Here is a 19420-nt window from a genome sequence, read left to right on the forward strand (position 1 = left end):
GCACAGTATGAAGGAGTCATGGCAACTGCCAGGGTACTTGGCACAAACATGCAAAATTTCCTTCTTGTGGTCACACACCAGCTGAACGTTAAGGGAATGGAAGCCCTTGCGGTTGCCAAAAATACCTGGATTGCGATGGGGTGCCTTAAGGGCCACATGAGTGCAGTCAACGACGCCCTGCACCCTTGGAAAGCCTGCCAAACTAGCTAATCCAACCGCACACGCCGTGACACTTGCTTGATCCATGGTGAAATGGATGTGATTGTGCGCAATGGCAAAAAGGGCATTGGTTACCTGCGTGATGCAAGTGCGTGCGGCCGCCTGGGAGATGCCACTGATGTCTGCTGCTGATCCCTGGAATGAGCCTGAGGCAAAAAAGTTGAGTGCGGTGGTGACTTTGACGGCCACTGGTAAGGGTTGTCCACCTGGTCCTCTGGGCAGCAGGTGTTGTTGCACCATTGCGCAGATGTCACCCACTACCTCTCACGAAAGTCGGAGCCGCCTTTGGCACTGCTGCTCAGACATGCTGAAGTAGCTGACCCTGTGTCTGTAGACGCTGATTCGGGGGTATCCCCTGTGCCGACGGGCTTCCATGTGCTGGCCCCTTCTGGCCTGTGCAGCTTCAGGTGGGTGAGCAGCAGCTTGGCGCTCCTGTTGTTGCTGCTGCTGTTGGTGCTGCTGTTGTTCCTGGTTCTGCTGGTGCCGCGGCTGGTCTTCGTCCTCATCGAATGTCCAGAAGGGAAGGAAATAAATGGCTCCCATGCTTCTGGTATATGCCTCAGCTGAGGAAGCGCTCAGTGAAGGTGGCGAGAGGGGGTTCCCAGGAGGTCACACTGGGCTCCAAACTTCCACAGCTGTGGTTATGCCTTCTAAAAGTTCCCCCAGACCTGAGATTACAAAGTCCTGCCATCTGCAAATGATGGCTGATCAAATCTCCTCTTTAATGGTTGAGCTGCAGCTGATAGTCAGCAATCCAATTGTGCTGCCGCCAGGTTTCACCGTTGTGTTTCAGAACAGGTGTGTTTCATGTGGGAAAAGGGTTAAAATCGCAAAGGCCTTTCAAAATGGCATTATAGAGGCAATTTAGTGCTTGTTAAGGGCCTTAACGGCCTATCCCACCTCTCGGAGGCGGGACGGAGATGGGACTATTAGATATGAATTAATGAAAATTGCTTGGAAGCGGGATGGAGGCGGGGTTTGGCCTGCACGCCAGTTTTTGTAATTTTAACCCCCCACATGCCTCCAATCCCGCCTCCATGGGCCAATGAAAATCCTGCCCAACGTTTCAGGTCGATGACCCTTCATCAGAACTGGAAAAAGCTGGAGATGGAACAGGTTTTTAAGCAAGTGTAGGGGCAGGGAAAGTGGGGAGGAGAGGAGAGAACAAAAGGGAAGGTCTGTGATAGGATGGAAGGCAGGAGAGATTAAGAGATGGTGCAAGGCAAAAGGAGATGGTAATGGGACTAGTTAAGCAACAAAAGATGGCTCTAGATGAAGTGTAAATGGCACTGGCAGAATGAAAGACAGCTGCCATGTGGGAGAGAGAAAAAATAAAATAAATGGGAAAAAAAAGGATAGGGGCCGAGGTTATGGTTTAAAATTGTTGAACTCTATGTTGAGTCCAGAAGGCTGTAAAGTGCCTAATCCTCTATCACCCCCAACACCCCTTTCCCCTTCGCCCAGCACCTTCCCGTGCAAGCGCAGGAGATACAACATCTGCCCTTTTACCTCCACCCTTCCCACTGTCTAGGGCCCCAAACACTCCTTCCAGGTGAAACAGCGATTTACCTGTACGTCTTGCAATTTAGTGTACTGTATTCGCTGCTCACGATGCGGTTTCCTTTACATTGGGGAGACCAAACGCAGATTGGGTGACCGCTTTGCGGAACACCTCCGTTCAGTCCGTAAGGTCGCCCCGAGCTTCCAGTCGCCTGTCACTTTAATTCTCTGCTCCACTCCCACTCAGACCTCACTGTCCTCAGCCTCTTACATTGTTCCAATGAAGCTCGAGGAACAGCACCTTATGTTTTGATTAGGCACTTTACAACCTTCTGGACTCAACGGAGTTCAACAATTTCAGACCATAACCTCGGCCCCTATCGTTTTTTTTCCCCCATTTATTTTATTTTTTCTCTCTCCCACATGGCAGCTGTCTTTCATTCTGCCAGTGCCATTTACACTTCATCTAGAACCATCTTTTGTTTCTTAACTTGTCCCATTACCATCTCCTTTAGCCTTGCACCATCTCTTAATCTCTCCTGCCTTCCATCCTATCACAGACCTTCCCTTTTGTCCTTTCCTCCCCACCCCCCTTTCCCTGCCCCTGCACTTGCTTAAAAACCTGTTCCATCTCCAGCGTTATCCAGTTCTGACGAAGGGTCAACGACATGAAATGTTAACTCTGTTTCTCTTTCCACAGATGCTGCCTGAGCTGCTGAGTATTTCCAGCATTTTCTGTTTTTATTTCAGATTTCCGGCATCCGCAGTATTTTGCTCTTGTTTTCATTATAACTTTCTCCGCTTGGAAGATGATTCCAAAACTCTTAACCTCCTTTTGTTAGTCTTGGCTGATTTGTAGCACTTTTGCTTCAGAGTTAGATCATCATGGGTTCAAGCCACACCATACACAAGCACCTTTTCCAAGCTAACACTTCACTGTGGTACTGAGAGTGTGCTGCATGTTAGAGGTGCTGTCTTTCGAATTAGACATTAAACTGAGGCTCTGTCTGCCCTCATAGGTGGATGTGAAAGATCCTGTGATACTATTCGAAAAACAAGCGAGTTCTCCCATGTCCTGGCCAACATTTATATCTCAAACACCATCAGTAAAACAGGTCATGGGGTCATTTTTTTTTTTTATTCATTGATGGGATATGGGTGTTGCTAGCTAGCTAGGCCTGCATTTAGTGCCCATCCCTAATTGCCCTTGAGAAGATGGTGGTGAGCCGCCTTCTTGAACCGCTGCAGTCCATATGGTGTAGGTACACCCACAATGCTATTAGGAAGGGAGTTCCAGGATATTGGCCCAGCGACAGTGAAGGAACGGCGATACAGGTCCAAGTCAGGATGGTGTGTGGCTTGGAGGGGAACTTGTAGGTGGTGATGTTCCCATGCGTCTGCTGCCCTTGTCCTTCTAAGTGGTAGAGGTCGCGGGTTTGGAAGGTGCTGTTGAAGGAGCTTTGGCGAGTTGCTGCAGTGCATCTTGTAGATGGTACACACTGCAGCCACAGTGTGCCAGTGGTGGAGGGAGTGAATGTTGAAGGTGGTGGATGGAGTGCCAATCAAGCGGGCTGCTTTATCCTGAATGGTGTCGAGCTTCTTGAGTGTTGTTGGAGCTGCACTCATCCAGGCAAGTGGAGAGTATTCCATCACACTCCTGACTTGTGCCTTGTAGATGGTGGAAAGGCTTTGGGGAGTCAGGAGGTGAGACACTCGCCGCAGAATTCCCAGCCTCTGGTCTGCTCTTGTAGCCACAGTATTTATATGGCTGGTCCAGTTCAGTTTCTGATCAATGGTAACCCCCAGGATGTTGATAGTGGGGGATTCAGCGATGGTAATGCCATTGAATGTCAAGGGGAGATGGTTAGAGTCTCGCTTGTTGGAGATGGTCATTGCCTGGCACTTGTGTGGTGCGAATGTTACTTGCCACTTGTCAGCCCAAGTCTGAATGTTGTCCAGGTCTTGCTGCATATGGACACGGACTGCGTCAGTATCTGACAAGTCTCGAATGGTGCTGAACAGTGTGCAATCATCAGCGAACATCCCCACTTCTGACCTTATGATGGAGGGAAGGTCATTGATGAAACAGCTGAAGATGGTTGGGCCTAGGACACTGCCCTGAGGAACTCCTGCTGTGATGTCATGTGATTGAGATGAATGACCGCCAACAACAACAGCCAACTTCCTTTGTGCTAGGTATGATTCCAACCAATGGAGAGTTTTCCCCTTGACTTCAGTTTTGCTAGGGCTCCTTGATGCCACACTCGATCAAATGCTGCCTTGATGTCAAGGGCAGTCACTCTCACCTCACCTGTTGAGTTCAGCTCTTTTGTCCATGTTTAGACCAAGGCTGTAATGAGGTCAAGAGCCGAGTGGCCCTGGCGGAACCCAAACTGGGCGTCAGTTAGCAGGTTATTGCTGAGTAAGTGCCGCTTGATAGCACTGTCGACGACACCTTCCATCACTTTGTTGATGATTGAGAGTAGACTGATGGGACGGTAATTGGCCGGGTCAGATTTGTCCTGCTTTTTGTAAACAGGACATACTTAGGCAATTTTCCACATTGCCGGGTAGATGCCAGTGTTGTAGCTGTACTGGAACAGCCTGGCTCGGGGCGCAGCTAGTTCTGGAGCACAAGTCTTCAGTACTATTGCCGGAATGTTGTCAGGGCCCATAGCCTTTGCAGTATCCAGTGTCTTCAGCCATTTCTTGACATCACGTGGAGTGAATTGAATGGGCTGAAGACTGGCATGTGATGCTGGGGACCTGAGGAGGAGGCGGAGGCGGAGATGGATCATCCACTCGGCCCTTCTGGCTGAAGATAGTTGCAAATGCTTCAGCCTTGTCTTTTGCACTCACGTGCTGGGCTCCACCATCATTGAGGATGGGGATATTTTTGGAGCCTCCTCCTCCTGTTAACTGTTTAATTGTCCACCACCACTCACGACTGGATGTGGCAGGACTGCAGAATTTTGATTTGATCTGATGGTTGTGAGATCGCTTAGCTCTGTCTATCACATGTTGCTTCCGTTGTTTGGCATGCAAGTAGTCCCGTGTTGTAGCCTCACCAGGTTGACACCTCATTTTTCAGTATGCCTGATGCTGTTCCCAGCATGCTCTCCTGCACTCTTCGTTAAACCAGGGTTGATCTCCCGGCTTGATGGTAATGGTAGAGTGAGAGATATGCCGGGCCATGAGTTTACAGATTGTGGTTGAGTACAATTCTGCTGCTGCTGATGGCCCACAGCGCTTCATGGATGCCCAGTTTTGAGTTTACCTCATTGTTATTTGTGGGACTTTACTGTGCACAAACTGGCTGCTGAGTTTATCTGCATTACAACAGGAACTACACTTCCTTTGCTGTGAAGTGCTTTGAGAGACATCCTGAACTAATGAAAAGCCACTTTCTTTGGGTAAGCAAATATAGCTCTAAAAAAAAAGTTAATTCCACTTCAAGGAGCAGTTATAAGTGAAACATAGAAGATAGGAGCAGGAGTAGGCCATTCGGCCCCTCGAGCCTGCTCCGCCATTCAATGAGATCATGGTTGATCATCCAAATTCAGTACCCATTTCCTGCCTTCGCTCCATATCCCTTCAGCCTTAAGAAATATATCCAACTCCTTCTTGAATATATTTAATGAATTGGCCTCTACTGCCTTCTGTGGTAGAAAATTCCACAGGTTCACCACTCTCTGGGTGAAGAAATTCCTCCTCATCTCTGTCCTAAATGGCTTACCCCTCATCTTTAGACTGTGACCCCCGGTTCTGGACTCCCCGACCATCAGGAACATGCTTCCTGCATCTAGTCTGTCTAGTCCTGTTAGAATTTTATAAGTTTCAATGAGATCCCCTCTCATTCTTCTAAACTCCAGCGAGTATAAGCCCAATCGACCAAATCTCTCCTCGTACGTCATCCCTGCCATCCCAGGTATCAGCCTGGTAAATCTTCGCTACACTCCCTCCATGGCAAGAACATCCTTCCTCAGATAAGGGGACCAAAACTGCACACAATACTCAAGATGTGGTCTCACCAAGGCCCTGTACAACTACAGCAAGACACCCTTGTTCCTGTACTCAAACCCTCTCGCTACGAAGGCCAACATACCATTTGCCTTCTTAACCGCCTGCTGCACCTGCATGCTTACCTTCAGCGACTGGTGCACAAGGACACCCAGGTCTCGTTGCACTTCCCCTTCTCCCAATCTATTGCCATTCAGATAATAATCTGCCTTCCTGTTTTTGACACCAAAGTGGATAACCTCGCATTTATCCACATTATATTGCATCTGCTATGCTTCTGCCCAATCATCCAACCTGTCCAAATCATACTGGAGTTTCTCGGCATCCTCCTCACAGCACACGCCCACCCAGCTTTGTGTCGTCTGCAAACTTGGAGATATTACATCTAGTTCCCTCGTCTAGATCATTAATATATATTGTGAATAGCTGGGGTCCAAGGACCGATCCCTGCGGTACCCCACTAGTCACTGCCTGCCACTCGGAAAAAGACCTGTTTCTTCCAACTCTTTGCTTTCTGTCTGCCAACCAGTTCTCTATCCAAGTCAATACCTTGCCCCCAATCCCATGTGCCTTAACCTTACACGCTAATCTCTTATGCGGGACCTTATCAAAAGCCTTTTGAAAGTCCAAATACACCACATCCACTGGTTCTCCCTTATCTATTTTACCAGTTACATCCTCAAAAAATTCCAGTAGATTAGTCAAGCACGATTTACCTTTTGTAAATCCATGTTGATTTTGTCCGATCCTGTCACTGTTTTCCAAGTGCTCTGCTATTACATCTTTTATAATGGACTCTAGCATTTTCCCCACTACCGATGTCAGGCTTACCGGTCTGTAATTCCCCGTTTTCTCTCTACCACCTTTTTTGAATAGTGGGGTAACATTAGCTACCCTCCAATCCATGGGTACTGTTCCAGATTCCATCGAATGTTGGTGAACAACCAAGATGACCCATTATATCAAATGGCTCCTTTCCAACTGGACAGATACCAGTCAGAAACTGTAATGGTCAGATTTTAATTAGCTTGACAAAGAACAGGACTCCGATTAGATGCTATATTCTTTTTCCTTGTTTAACAAGAAAAAAAAAATCTATTCCCAATATCAATGTTCTTTAATATTTTCTCTTGCTGGTTACTCTTATTTTCCCCAAGGACAGCAACATTGACAGGACTAGCTCAATCTAGCACCAGGTATTAACTAATAATGTGGTACTAGTACATGTAACACCTGTTAAGCTCTCCCAGAATTCATTGATTAACCCTTTTATAGTTTTCCAAGATTGAAAATAGTGAGCTGACAAGGGCCATTTTCCAATACAACTCTTGGTTGACAGGTTCCACTAAGCACTGGGGCCAGTCGCATTCCTTGTTCGTTACACCATCAGGGCTATATCATTTCAGTTATGCCTTTTGAGATGATGAATTTCTGAGTCACATTTTAACCACTTCATGACAGAGGGTGGGAATTATGCCCAGGTATTCATTTCACCATTTTCAGTCAGACTTGGGAAGAACACCTCTGCAACATACTAACCCACTTGAGCAAAGCAGGGTTGACAGTTAAAGCTGAAATGTGCAACACCAGCATAGCTGAGGTACTGCACTTAAGCCATGTGTGTCAGGGGAGAGGAAGGCAGCAACCTGACTAAAAGCAGACATCATACACCAGGCCTACCCATGGCCAAGGAATAGGTACAGGCATTCCTAGAGTTTGCCAGTTATTAGTGCAGGTTCATTCTCAACAAATCAATGTAGGCACATACTATTAACTTATTTGACACAGAAGTGAATACAAGCCAAGCCAAGTGATCTGGTCTGCTGATGCAGATGATGTGCTGTATGCAGACTCTGTACTAGCCAGTCTAGATGATTCCTGAGCTTTCACAGTTCATGCCAAAATTCAGAGAGAGATATCGGTGCTGAGCTGAACCAGGTGAATGAACAGGGGAGAAACATCCAATTGTTTACCCAAGTTGCAAGATACTACCACAATAAATGGCTTATTCAGCAATTGCAAAAGTATATTTAAGTGTCATGGAGATGCTACAGAAGCTATCATAATTGTATGGGACTGCATTTATCACCATACCATTATGCTTATATTTAACTAGTGATAAAAATGTCTGTGATGAAGCATCAACCTGAAAGAAATCATTTGGCCATCCAACAAAGAGTGGGGTTGGATGTTCAGAAATGTTTATTTTTCCTCAGTGATCGACCTTCACTACCCCTGGTGGAAGTAGTGTCAATTGGCACTTTGCAGTCCTTTAAAACACTTTGTTGAAAAACATGATTGTGGCTTATGAAATTTAAGGCTAATTATTTCAGGAAATAGCCAACAGGTTTGGGCCCACAGCGGCTTGTCTGATTACCTTTTGCTACAGATGTCAATTTTGTTGCTTCTCCTGGGCGAGTAAAGGCGGCAGGTAGGTAGATGGGGATGACATCCTTTGTACATTTTTTAAAAATTGTTCTTGGGATGTGGACAATGCTGGCAAGGCTACATTTGTTGCTCTGAGGTGGTGTGGGCCTTCCTTGAACCACTGCAGTCCTGGCGGTGATGATTCTCCCAATGAGAATTCCAGGATTTTGACCCAGTTACAATGAATCTATAGCGATGCGTCCCAAGTCAGGATGGTAATGTGACTTGGAAAGGAATATACATTCTGAAAAAGGGAAGCAGGGAGAGATTTGACAAAAAATGAAGCAATTTGTCTAACATTTGCCATGGTTTTGGCTTAATTTTCTCATGGTATATAAAGAGCTAACCACATAAAAACCTGCCTTAGTTTTGATACGAATATTATAAACTTTATTTTAAGTTGTTTTGTCTCAAACAGGTGTCTGGGGAGGAGCCAAGCCATTCAATTCAGATACAAACATTGTGGGATTTTTCCTATTAAGTGTTGGAACAGCTTTTAAAAAAAATTAAGTTATTTACATTTCTTTGGTCTCTGTCATTTTCTGGAAAGTATTTCTCAGCTTGGCTGCTTCAAATTGGAGAGTTTATCTGGAAGGTTTGGATAGCTTTAATAGATGGTAAGAACAGGAAAAGGACCACCACAAAAGGAATATGCAGCTTAGTATAGCAGTTGTAACTCTGAATTTTCTACTCACTAAAGGATAGTTTGCAGCCCAACTCAGTCTAGTTTAGCACTACTCTACCTCCTTCCAAAGTCAAGGAAGATCAAGTGAAGGCACATGACAAGCCCAATAAGCTGAACAACATAAAGTGGGATTCATAGGCATGCTACAAATTAATTGGAAATCTGGGCAAATGAAAACATCCGTAGAACACAAGGAGTGAAGGCTCACTTTCAGGAGCGGATGATGATGAGCTCGAGTTTAAAGAAACATAAATGTGAGAGTTTCTTTTAGTTGAAGATGTGCATGTGTGAAGAAGTTTGTTTTGAAATAACCAGTCACAGCCAAAGAATTTAAAAAGAATTTTGTGCCTTTATTAGAATGGTGCAAGGCATTAAATACACCACTTTGATCATTAGATTATTTGGTTTAAATCAAAATGAGGCTCTAGAACTACAATACTGGTCCAACAGTCTTTTTTGCAGCAAGAAACAGAAGAAAATGCATTCAGTATTCAGAAAGCACTAGCAGGCATCTGTTAGTTTGAATAAGTAAGAAATAGTTCCTTAGTTCCCAAAGCACTTGCGGAGTTAGCCATGTTTGATATTAGGAAATACAGTTTTGTTATTCTTTTGGGAACAGACTGGAGTCACAAATAAGCAAAAGTCACATGACTTGTACAAACTGCTTTGCAGCCTATTAGATTCGGATACAATTTTTTTAGGCTTTTCTGAAGATAGTAGAAGAGCACAGATACACCAGTCAGTGCTGTACACAAACAAGAAATCCCAATTTTTAAAAATGAAAGAAATAAAAATTCACAATTTACCCCTTCCAACAGTTAGTGCTAGAATTCCTCTTCCTCTGCCAGGAAAGTTTCTGTCTGTACAAGCAGGGCTTGATGAAAGGTCAGTATGTTAATTATACCTGCCTCAGATACAGACATATCAGCAAGCCACACTAACAGTCAAAACATTCCATCCCAAGGCAAAAAGAAGAAACTTCCAACATCAACTAAAAGATAAGTACATTTCTGGTTCAGTTCTCAGAAATCCACTTTTCTCATTGCATTTTGTTAGAGATTTATTTACTGATGTGTACAAGTCCTATTGACCAGTATGTCCACATACTCTTTCACTAAGTATTAGTTTTCTTGCCATTTATTATTTTACTTTATAGATAACCTAATTCTCTCATTTTCCCCACCTGATGTATAAAAAAAATCAGTATGAAATATAAACAAGCTCTTGCATTGTACACATTCGTGAGTACAATTCAAGTACGATAGAGCTGACCTTCTAATCTCGTTCAAATCCCATCAGTCTCGGATTTCCCACCAACAAATGCATTATCTTAGGGCATAATCTGATCTAAAACCATTATAGAATTTTCTTACAAACTAGTCCAAAATGTTTAATATAAAGAAAAAATTATGTTTATATTTTGGCTTAGTACAATTTAGCCCATCTTAAGACACTCAATTGTTAAATTTGCCAGCCACATACTGTTTGGTCATGTGTTTTTAAAAGTCAAGCCATTTTTAATAATGCAACACCAGTCATCCAGACATAACAGGCCCCCAAAAGCAAGGCTCCCCCTCAGCCCTTACAATATTGAGATCAGCCTTAAGACATGACTCCAAAGACAGGGTTGTGGCGACAAATGCTGGGGCCAATCTCCTCGTAATCTTTTTTGGTGTGGCATACCTGGTAGAACTCCGGCTATAAGAGACAAAAATATTTTCTACGGTTAAAGCTTCAAAAGAAAAATATGGTGAAATGCTGTAGAGTAACAAGTCTTGCATTTGGTAATACATTTGTTCCACAAAATTATGCTTTAAGGTGGTATCACTAACTACAAAACTTTCTTCCAACACCACTCCAGATGTCATATACTGCCTAATGCAGCAGGTTCATGTATCACTGCATACCTGCAGTTTCTTAATTGATTTTCCAATGAAAACAGGGGTTGGATCTGCAGCCTGATCTGGGTATTCATTTAAAAAATGTAGAATTAATGGTTATGTTTATATTGTATAATATTCTTGTCCCTATAAAGCAGCACATCCTCAGACTCATTGGGGGGAATTTTGCCGGCTCAGGGGGCAGGTTTGGAGGCGGGACCGGTGGCAAAATTGCAAAAATTGACAGCAGGTCCCGAACCCGCCTCCAGACAATCTTCCTGGGTATCGGGTCCCCGATTTGCGCATGGACCCGACACCTAGCGGCGGAAAGAGGATTATAGGCACTTAACTGCTTGTCAACAGGCAGTTAAGAGGCTTTTTCCAATTTTGACAGGTCTACTGCGGGCCTACTGTAATGTTTCTTCATTGATGACAGCTGCAGAAGTGGTAAGAATCCAATGGTACACTGGTGAGTTTCAGAGGTAAGAAAATGTTGGGAAAATCATTTTTAATGTATTTAGACTTTTCTGTAGGTAACAAGTTTGGAATTGTTTGTTTGTGTAGTCCCACCTCATTGGGAGAACCTCTCTCACCAGTGACAGATCGCTTCTGTAACCTCAGCTGCCATCTGTTCTAGCCTAAGGAGGGAGTCACTGGAGAGCCTTAGTGCAAGAGCTCACCTTTGTACAGTGATTGTCAGTGTTTACAGCACCTCAATGCTGTCAAACACTGAAAAATCACCGGTCAAAAAAGAATTGTGCGTGGCCCCTTTAAGAAAACCGGCAGCTGACGCGTCATCAACTGACTTCATCTGACACCGACTTTCTCTTAATTGGCCGGCAAGCCCGCAGGGCGGGCTTAACAAGGCCAATTGACGCAAAATAGTGTCTGTGCATCGGATGTCGTTGGGGGTGGGACTGGAACCCGGAAGGCAGCTGCCCCGCCCCCCAAGCCACATCGAAAGGTAAAATCCAGCCCATTATAAACAGCTCATGAGATATATACATTTCTCTACCTATATGCATATAAATGTGTGCATCATATATATTGTAAACACACACACCAAATGTGATCCTGATCAACATTAAAAAGCTTACTGACCTCTGAAAAGGAGAAGACATTTCCTTATGCCTATTTCTATATTTGATTGAAATAATGCACCAAAATATAGTATATTGTTTCATTTATTTAAAAACAAGTTGTCTACAATAATAGCTTTGGTTGGTGGAATCTTAGGCTAAAAAAACCATGAACCTATGGTGCATATGCTGATTCAAAATTTGATGTCATCTGTTCACATGCTCTATTAGCCATTCTGGAAAGGCAGAAGGATTTTAATTCTTACCATGGCCAATTTTCCTGTCTTTTAAATATGACAAAATAAAAAGTATATATAAAAAAAAAATGTTTACTCACGGTGGATGCTAACATAGACCCTCCAAACCAAACGGCATATCTCTGCATGTGGTGTGTGATCACTTGGACATCAATTGGTTTAGGCTGCAAAAAGGAACAGAACTATATAATCAAATACCTGTAAATTATACTTCAAAATTCACAATTCTCAAAGTTAAATTGAGATTTCTCATTTTATTGCTGTAGAAGCCAATCACTACAAACCTATTAATCTAGAAGTGCTTTAAGAGAATATTACCTATAAACTCAGTTGTCCAAGAAATTGCACAACCTTTTTTTTTTTTTTTTTTTAAATTTACAAAACCCAGAAGCTTCACTACTAAAAACATTTGGACGTTCATTGGTCACAACAGTTTGGACAGCTATGACATGAATAGCATTCGGTGTCAGATTGCCAGATTTTTCCTTTAGCCAATAAGGTCCTACCAGGATTATCGATTACTGTCATCTCCTCTGACTGGAAGTTATGAACAATCTTGGGCATGAGAGGAAATTGATAGGGAAGAATGCTATTAAGCCAGGACCGTTACTTTTCAAGAAATTAATGGTCTGTCAAGAGCACTCATTTGACTTTTTTGCCTCCTGCAGCAAGCAGTTTTGCGTTCTGGAAGGCTGCCATTAGACCAACTTAGAGTTAAACATGCCCATCAAAGATTGTGAACTCCCCCAGTGGTAGGGAAATTATTGGAAAAAATTCTGAGGGAGAGAATTGGTCTCCAGTTGGAGAGGCAGGGATTAATCAGGGATAGCCAGCATGGCTTTGTCAAGGGAAGATCATGTCTGACCAATTTGATTGAATTTTGAGAGGGGGTGACTAGGTGTGTGGATGAGGGTAGTGCAGTGGATGTGGTTTACATGGATTTCAGTAAGGCTTTTGATAAAGTCCCGCATAGGAGACTGGTGAAGAAGGTAAGAGCCCATGGGATCCAGGGTGCCTTGGCACATTGGATCTAAAACTGGCTTAGTGGCAGAAGGCAGAGGGTGATGGTGGAAGGTTGTTTTTGTGACTGGAAGCCTGTGTCCAGTGGGGTACCGCAGGGATCGGTGCTGGGTCCCTTGCTGTTTGTGGTCTACATTAATGATTTGGATGTGAATGTAAAAGGTATGATCAGTAAGTTCGCAGATGACACGAAAATTGGTGGGGTGGTAAATAGCGAGGAGGGAAGTCTCAGGCTACAGGACGATATAGATGGGTTGGTCAGATGGGCGGAACAGTGGCAAATGGAATTTAACCCTGAAAAGTGTGAGGTGATGCATTTTGGACAGACTAACAAGGCAAGGGAATACACAATGAATGGTAAGACCCTAGGAAAGACAGAGGATCAGAGGGACCTTGGTGTGCATGTACATAGATCCCTGAAGGCAGCAGAACAGGTGGATAAGGTGGTTAAAAAGGCATATGGGATACTTATATTCTATGCCTCGGCTAATGAAGGCAAGAGCAAGGAGGTTATGATGGAGCTGTACAAAACACTGGTAAGGCCACAGCTGGAGTACTGTGTGCAGTTCTGGTCGCCACACTATAGGAAGGATGTGATTGCTTTGGAGAGGGTGCAGAGGAGATTTACCAGGCTGTTACCTGGGCTGGAGCGCTTCAGCTATGAAGAAAGACTGGACAGGCTGGGGTTGTTTTCCTTGCAGCAGAGAAGGCTGAGGGGGGACCTGATTTAGGTATACAAAATTATGAGGGGCATAGATAGGGTGGATAGAAAGGAACTTTTCCCCTTAGTAGAGGGGTCAATAACAAGGGGGCATAGATTCAAGGTAAGGGGCAGGAGGTTTAGAGGAAAAACTTTTTCACCCAGAGGGTGGTTGGAATCTGGAACTCACTGCCTGAAAGGGTGGTAGAGGCAGGAACCCTCACAACATTCAAGAAGCATTTAGATGAGCACTTGAAACGCCATAGCATACAAGGCTACGGACCAAATGCTGGAAAATGGGATTAGATTAGACAGGGCTTGATGGCCGGCGTGGACGTGATGGGCCGAAGGGCCTCTTTCTGTGCTGTATAACTCTATGGCCTAGAAATTCATTAAGGCGCTGCCAGCTTTGCGGCCAGTTACCGCCTAAAGAGGGCTTCTGCGCCAAAAATGAGTTTGCGCTGATATTCAGCGCAGCGGTATTGGCGGCGGTAGCCGTTAGCGTTGCGCCGGCACCGATGACGTCATCGGTGTGCGCAGTGCCCCGGTTCCGCCCCGAAACCGGCCCGATCCCCATATTTAGTAGCGGCCGCCTCCTCCGAAGCGGCCGCAAACAGCGACCAGAAAACGGGACCGTGCTGTAGCCTTAGTGGGGCGCTTTAAAGGGGACGGTGCAGCCGGCCGCTTTTTCGGTGGCCGCCTGCCCGCACCTCCTTCCCCGGCCTCCTCCACCTCCACCACCCCCACCCCCCCCCGCGGCATTGCCGGCTGCTTTCCGCGAACCCAGCACTTCTCCGTGGTGCCGGGCTCATTTGCCGGCACTCTCCAGCGGCGATCTCCCTGTTGCAGGCAGCTCCCCCTTAAGAGAAGGAGGAGGCCTGCAGTACCGCAGCCTGCCGCTCCGCAGCGGCTGGCGCAGTGGCGCCAAGAGCGCTGAAATTCAGTGTCAGCGCCCCAAGCGGAGGCGGGCACACCCTGGTATAGCGCCCGGTTCCGAATTGGGGCGCAAACACTGAATATCTGACAATCGCTAATGGCTCCCCGCCCAGCGCTAACTTTTGGGCGCGAGCGAGCTGGCCGCCCCGAAGTGAATTTCTAGGCCTATGACTCTATAAGATGGACTGTTATACTGTGTGCCTGCTGTAATATTCTGTATATTGGAAAAGTGTTATACACAAAGGGGGGTCTGACAATATCAATGCCATATCCACATTTTGTGCATATCCAAAGAATGAGAGTTTCTTCTCATATAAGTTGCGCCATCATGGAGCTGTCAGTTCACAGTTTCACTTCCTGTATATTCAACCTAGTTGATAGAAACATATCACTAATGTAGAGATTGCTACTGTTTCTAACAACTCATTTAAAACTGATGTCTCTAGAGCATTGGAAAGTGTTTTTAGGGATCAGCGTGCAACACAGTTTAATTGGAATGGTGTCATGAAGAATCTTGGAGCAATACCACAAAAACAGCTACCATAAGCTCAAATGCCTGCAACAAAAAATAAACAGGCACAATTGACAAGAAATCCTCATTTGGAGATGCTTAAAGATCAACACTAAAGTATTCCTGATACAATAAGTTGGTTGCTGAACTAATGTGAAATCACAGCTGGACACAGCTCATTCAGAATCCGAGTGACTAGTCTTTGCAGAATCAGAGATACAAGCCATAAAATAATTCTCCAAAGAGAAATCATGAAGGTGTTGCAGTTGAAGGAAATATGCCACCACAGACAAGCAATCCATAAATCTGATTACTAAATTCTAGTCAAATGGGAGTATTCTGGATTGGTAGTTTACTTTCCTAAATTGACCCTTAGGTACTCCCAGGTAGAAATAACACAGATTTTGAAATCTATGGTTGTCTCGGGTACATCATTTGAGTGATCCGCCATAAGGTTATTTTGAATTTCTCGTGGATTAAATTGTTCAATACTGTAGGTCTAGTATGAATCAAACATTCCATCCTCTTTTAATAAAGTAACAAGGTGATGGCCTTTTTCTTGCCTTTAGGGAACATTTTCTGGGCTGCGATATATAAGCAGTGTCTGATTCTAAAACAAAAATCTCTGATGGGTTTACTCTGACTAATTATGAGCCAGGGATCTAAGCAGCACCTTAGAAATGATGAAGATAAACTGAGTAAGAAAGTCGTACAGCAGTCCAACTCCTCCTTTCCAATCTCGAATCGATAAAATCTGACTCAGTGATTTTGATATAGTTTAGCTTAGAGTGTGACTTCCTGAACATGATCCTAGCTGATCTGCTATACCTGCAGTTCTAATTTGAATTAGACTCAGAAGCTTAACATGTAGCAGATGGGAATCAAGCTACACCAATGTCATTTTAATGGCCACTTTGAAAATTTTATAAAAAACTTGTTTTTCCTAGTGTGGAAGCAAACAAATGTGCATTTATAAATCACCTCATCAAATCCTCAGGACATCCTGACATACAATACAACCAATGTGTTATTTTTGATTTGCAGTCAGTACTATGCAGGTAAGCGTAGCATGAAAATTTGCGCACAGCAAGGTCCCACAAACAGCAAATTAATGAATGACCAGATAATCTGTTTTTTGGTGTTGGATGTGGGAGGAGCATTGATCAAGCCACTGGGAGAACTCCATTGCTCTTCTTTGAATCGTGGCATGGGACCTTTTATGTCCACTAGAACGGAGAGATAGGGCCTTTGTTTAACATTCCACCTGAAAATAGCACCTCTGACAATGCAGCATTCCTTGAGTACTTAATTGAATTGTCAATCTAGGGTATGTGCTCAAGTCTGAAATAAAGCTTGAACCCAAACCTGCTGACTTAGAAGGGAGCGTGCTACCAACTGGAGCAATATTTGCTGTTTCAATTTTAGTTTTTAAAATATTCAAATGGAAGCTATGATGAACTGAGTTTAATTGCTGTGTGCTGCCTGCTAATCAGAATGCCAATGGGGAGCATGAAAAGCAGACACGTTTTAAAAACAAAATTAACCCTTCAAAATAGATTTTCAATGAAAATCTTTGATTTGTGACAAGACTTGGCAAGTTGAAGAGTTTGGACTATTTTGAATACTCCATTTTGACTCAATTTAATCAAAAAGTACAACAAACCTTTAGTTTTCCACCACTCAATTCTTCACTGAGTTTAAGCCTGGCATCTACTGTCCTCTTTAAATCTCGTTGTAGACGACGTCCAAAATCTCTAAACATGGTTGAGCCACCAGAGAGGACAACGTTCTGAAAGACAAAAACCATTTCTTCAGCCTTAAACTGTCCAAAGCTTTGCACAGTGAATTTTTATCCAGATGATTCATATAGTTCAGAGCAAGATATTAATGGAGAACTCCAAGTTGTCAATTTTAATACTGAGCAATTCTGCACTACCAACCAATAGTGGAGGGTTGTTTTTTTTTCCAGGTACAGGAAACTTTGGTTTATCCGGAGGTTGTATGTCCGGAATACTCGATCTAACGGCAAAAATCAGGAGCCGTTTTCTATAAGTTTTTTTAGTTCTCGTTCTTTTTTTTCCCTAGTCAGGCACTGCAAGGTCTGTAGCTATAGCAACAGCTTCAGCTAGAGACGCTTGCAGCTGCAGCCGACTCTTTAGAAGCTGTTGCTAAGCAACAGTGTTTGTTGTCAGATACGGAGATGAAAACCTCCGTATGCTTCAACATTAACTTTGTATGTCCGGCAGTTTTGATAGATCGGCAACACGCTGGTCCCGTTGGTGCCAGATATCACAAAGTTTCCTGTACGTTGAAGAAAATTAGAGAACATTTCAAAAGTTAGTAGACTGGAATTTTCAAGCAGCTCCTACAAAATAATGAAAGCAGGACAGGAAATTCCAAAAGCACAGAAATAGAAAGGATTGTGAATATTGTTATTTAAAACTTGATAAATCTTTGAAGCATTTAAATGCAGTGAAATTACAAAATCTGAAAAAAATCTGAGATCTGAATAGGTTGGAAGAAACACAAGTAGAACGACCATCAGTTTGCACTGTAAGAAAGTGGAAACTGTGGGGAACAGAGAAGCCGTGTTACCAAAATATGAGGGAAAAGATGCTTAAAATAAAGGCTGACATTTCTTTAAAAAAATTGTGGTCTGATACAGAAAATTATAATTATAATAAAACAGAAAGACTAGTGTGTGACACCTGATGAGGGTAAAAAAAAAAACAATTCTTAATGTGTGGAAGAAAATATGCAACTTTCAAATTTTCCGTCCGTCAGTCTCCTTTCATAGGCACACATCTCAAACTTTTATATTGGGAGCATCACTTGTCTGTACCACTATTTCTCTATACAATATCTGTTCTAATCAGTTTTTTGTTGCCATATTCATAATTTCTTATTGACGTGCATTCTTTCTGTAAAAGCAAGTGATCTCAATTACTGATGCACCTTATATTAACCGTGCCCACTGTGACTTAGCAGTAGGAATGTCAGAAACTTAGCCAACTCTAGAGGACGGGAAAAGGGGAATAAAATGTTTTAAAACAAGAACGGACACAAAAGGAGTTGGTGTGACCATAAATATCAGACACACCTAGGAGGTAAAAGAAGTTGTTCCAGTGGGAGGTAGAAAAATACACCACAAACTACAATATATTGACATTTCAAACATGAAAAAAATCCAAGCCAACACCAAGGGTATGCTATAAACCTTCAGGTCAGCACAACAAGAAAGGTGGTTCACTTTGTAAAGATAGGAAGAGTATGCAAAAACAGGAAAGTTATTTTATCGAGTGACTTCAATCAAACCAATATAAATTGGGAGAATCCAAGTGGTCTAGAGTCTGAGCTGGTAAACATAATGCATGGACTGCTTCATGACGTACTGTGCAAAATTAACTATGTGGTGTAGTGCTCATCTTAACCTGATATTCATAAACAACCCAGAAAACGTACAAAAACTAGAAGTCATGGCACCCCTGAAGGACAGCCACCACAGAATGATTAAGTTCAACATCATCTTGGATTCAGAAAAAATGACCAAAAGCCAGATATTTAAAAGCACATTTTAAAGAAATGAGAGAATGTAAACAAATTGAACACCTGCGAAGGCATAATGTTGAGCATGCAAGATAAATACATACTAAAATCAGCAAGCTCAAACTAAATAGCCGTGACCCTAAAATAATTAACTAAATCAAATGTGAATGAAGAGGAAAAAGCTACAAATCCTGCATGGAAAAACAGAATTGGGTTCACTGAAATTAATAAGAACATGAAGAAATATGTTAACAGGTGATCAGAGCAAAAAGAAATCTAGGAAAAAAGCATAGCTGCAGATGTAAAGTATAACAGTAAACTTTTTTCAGTATTTCAATAGTAGAGGGCAGTCAGAGAAGAAATGGAAGCTATAAAGGATGCTAAAGGGTTTAAAACAGAGAATGAGCATGGAAACATTCTGAATGATTACCAAGTATTCAAGAGAAAATAGATAAGCAACATACAGGAAACTTTGGTTTATCCGGAGGTTAACTGTCCGGAATGCTCGACCCACCGGCAAAAATCAGGAGCCGTTTCGTTAGGTTTTTTTTTCTTCTCGTTGCTTTTTTTTTTCCACCAGTCAGGCTCTGCAAGGTCTTGCTGAAGCTGTTGCTAAGCTACAGAGAGGCTTGCAAGGTGC

General features: G+C 43.3%; 1 protein-coding gene across 4 annotated transcripts in view; it reads right to left on the reverse strand.

The window, feature by feature from the left end:
* Positions 1–9180: 9180 nt before the first annotated feature.
* Positions 9181–19420, reverse strand: part of actr3 (actin related protein 3) — a 79631-nt gene continuing 69391 nt past the window's right edge. For all 4 annotated transcript variants that reach the window (XM_085986583.1, XM_085986582.1, XM_085986584.1 and 1 more), the window contains 3 exons: positions 16898–17023; positions 12148–12231; positions 9181–10549 (listed from right to left, as the gene is read on the reverse strand). In XM_085986583.1, the coding sequence (XP_085842709.1) occupies positions 10454–10549; positions 12148–12231; positions 16898–17023 (306 nt within the window). In that variant the 3' untranslated portion in view covers positions 9181–10453. The remainder of the gene's footprint in view (positions 10550–12147; positions 12232–16897; positions 17024–19420) is intronic.

Source organism: Somniosus microcephalus, chromosome 4 (assembly GCF_052327205.1).
Source record: "Somniosus microcephalus isolate GS21.2 chromosome 4, FLI_Smic_1.0, whole genome shotgun sequence".
Lineage (NCBI taxonomy): Eukaryota > Metazoa > Chordata > Chondrichthyes > Squaliformes > Somniosidae > Somniosus > Somniosus microcephalus.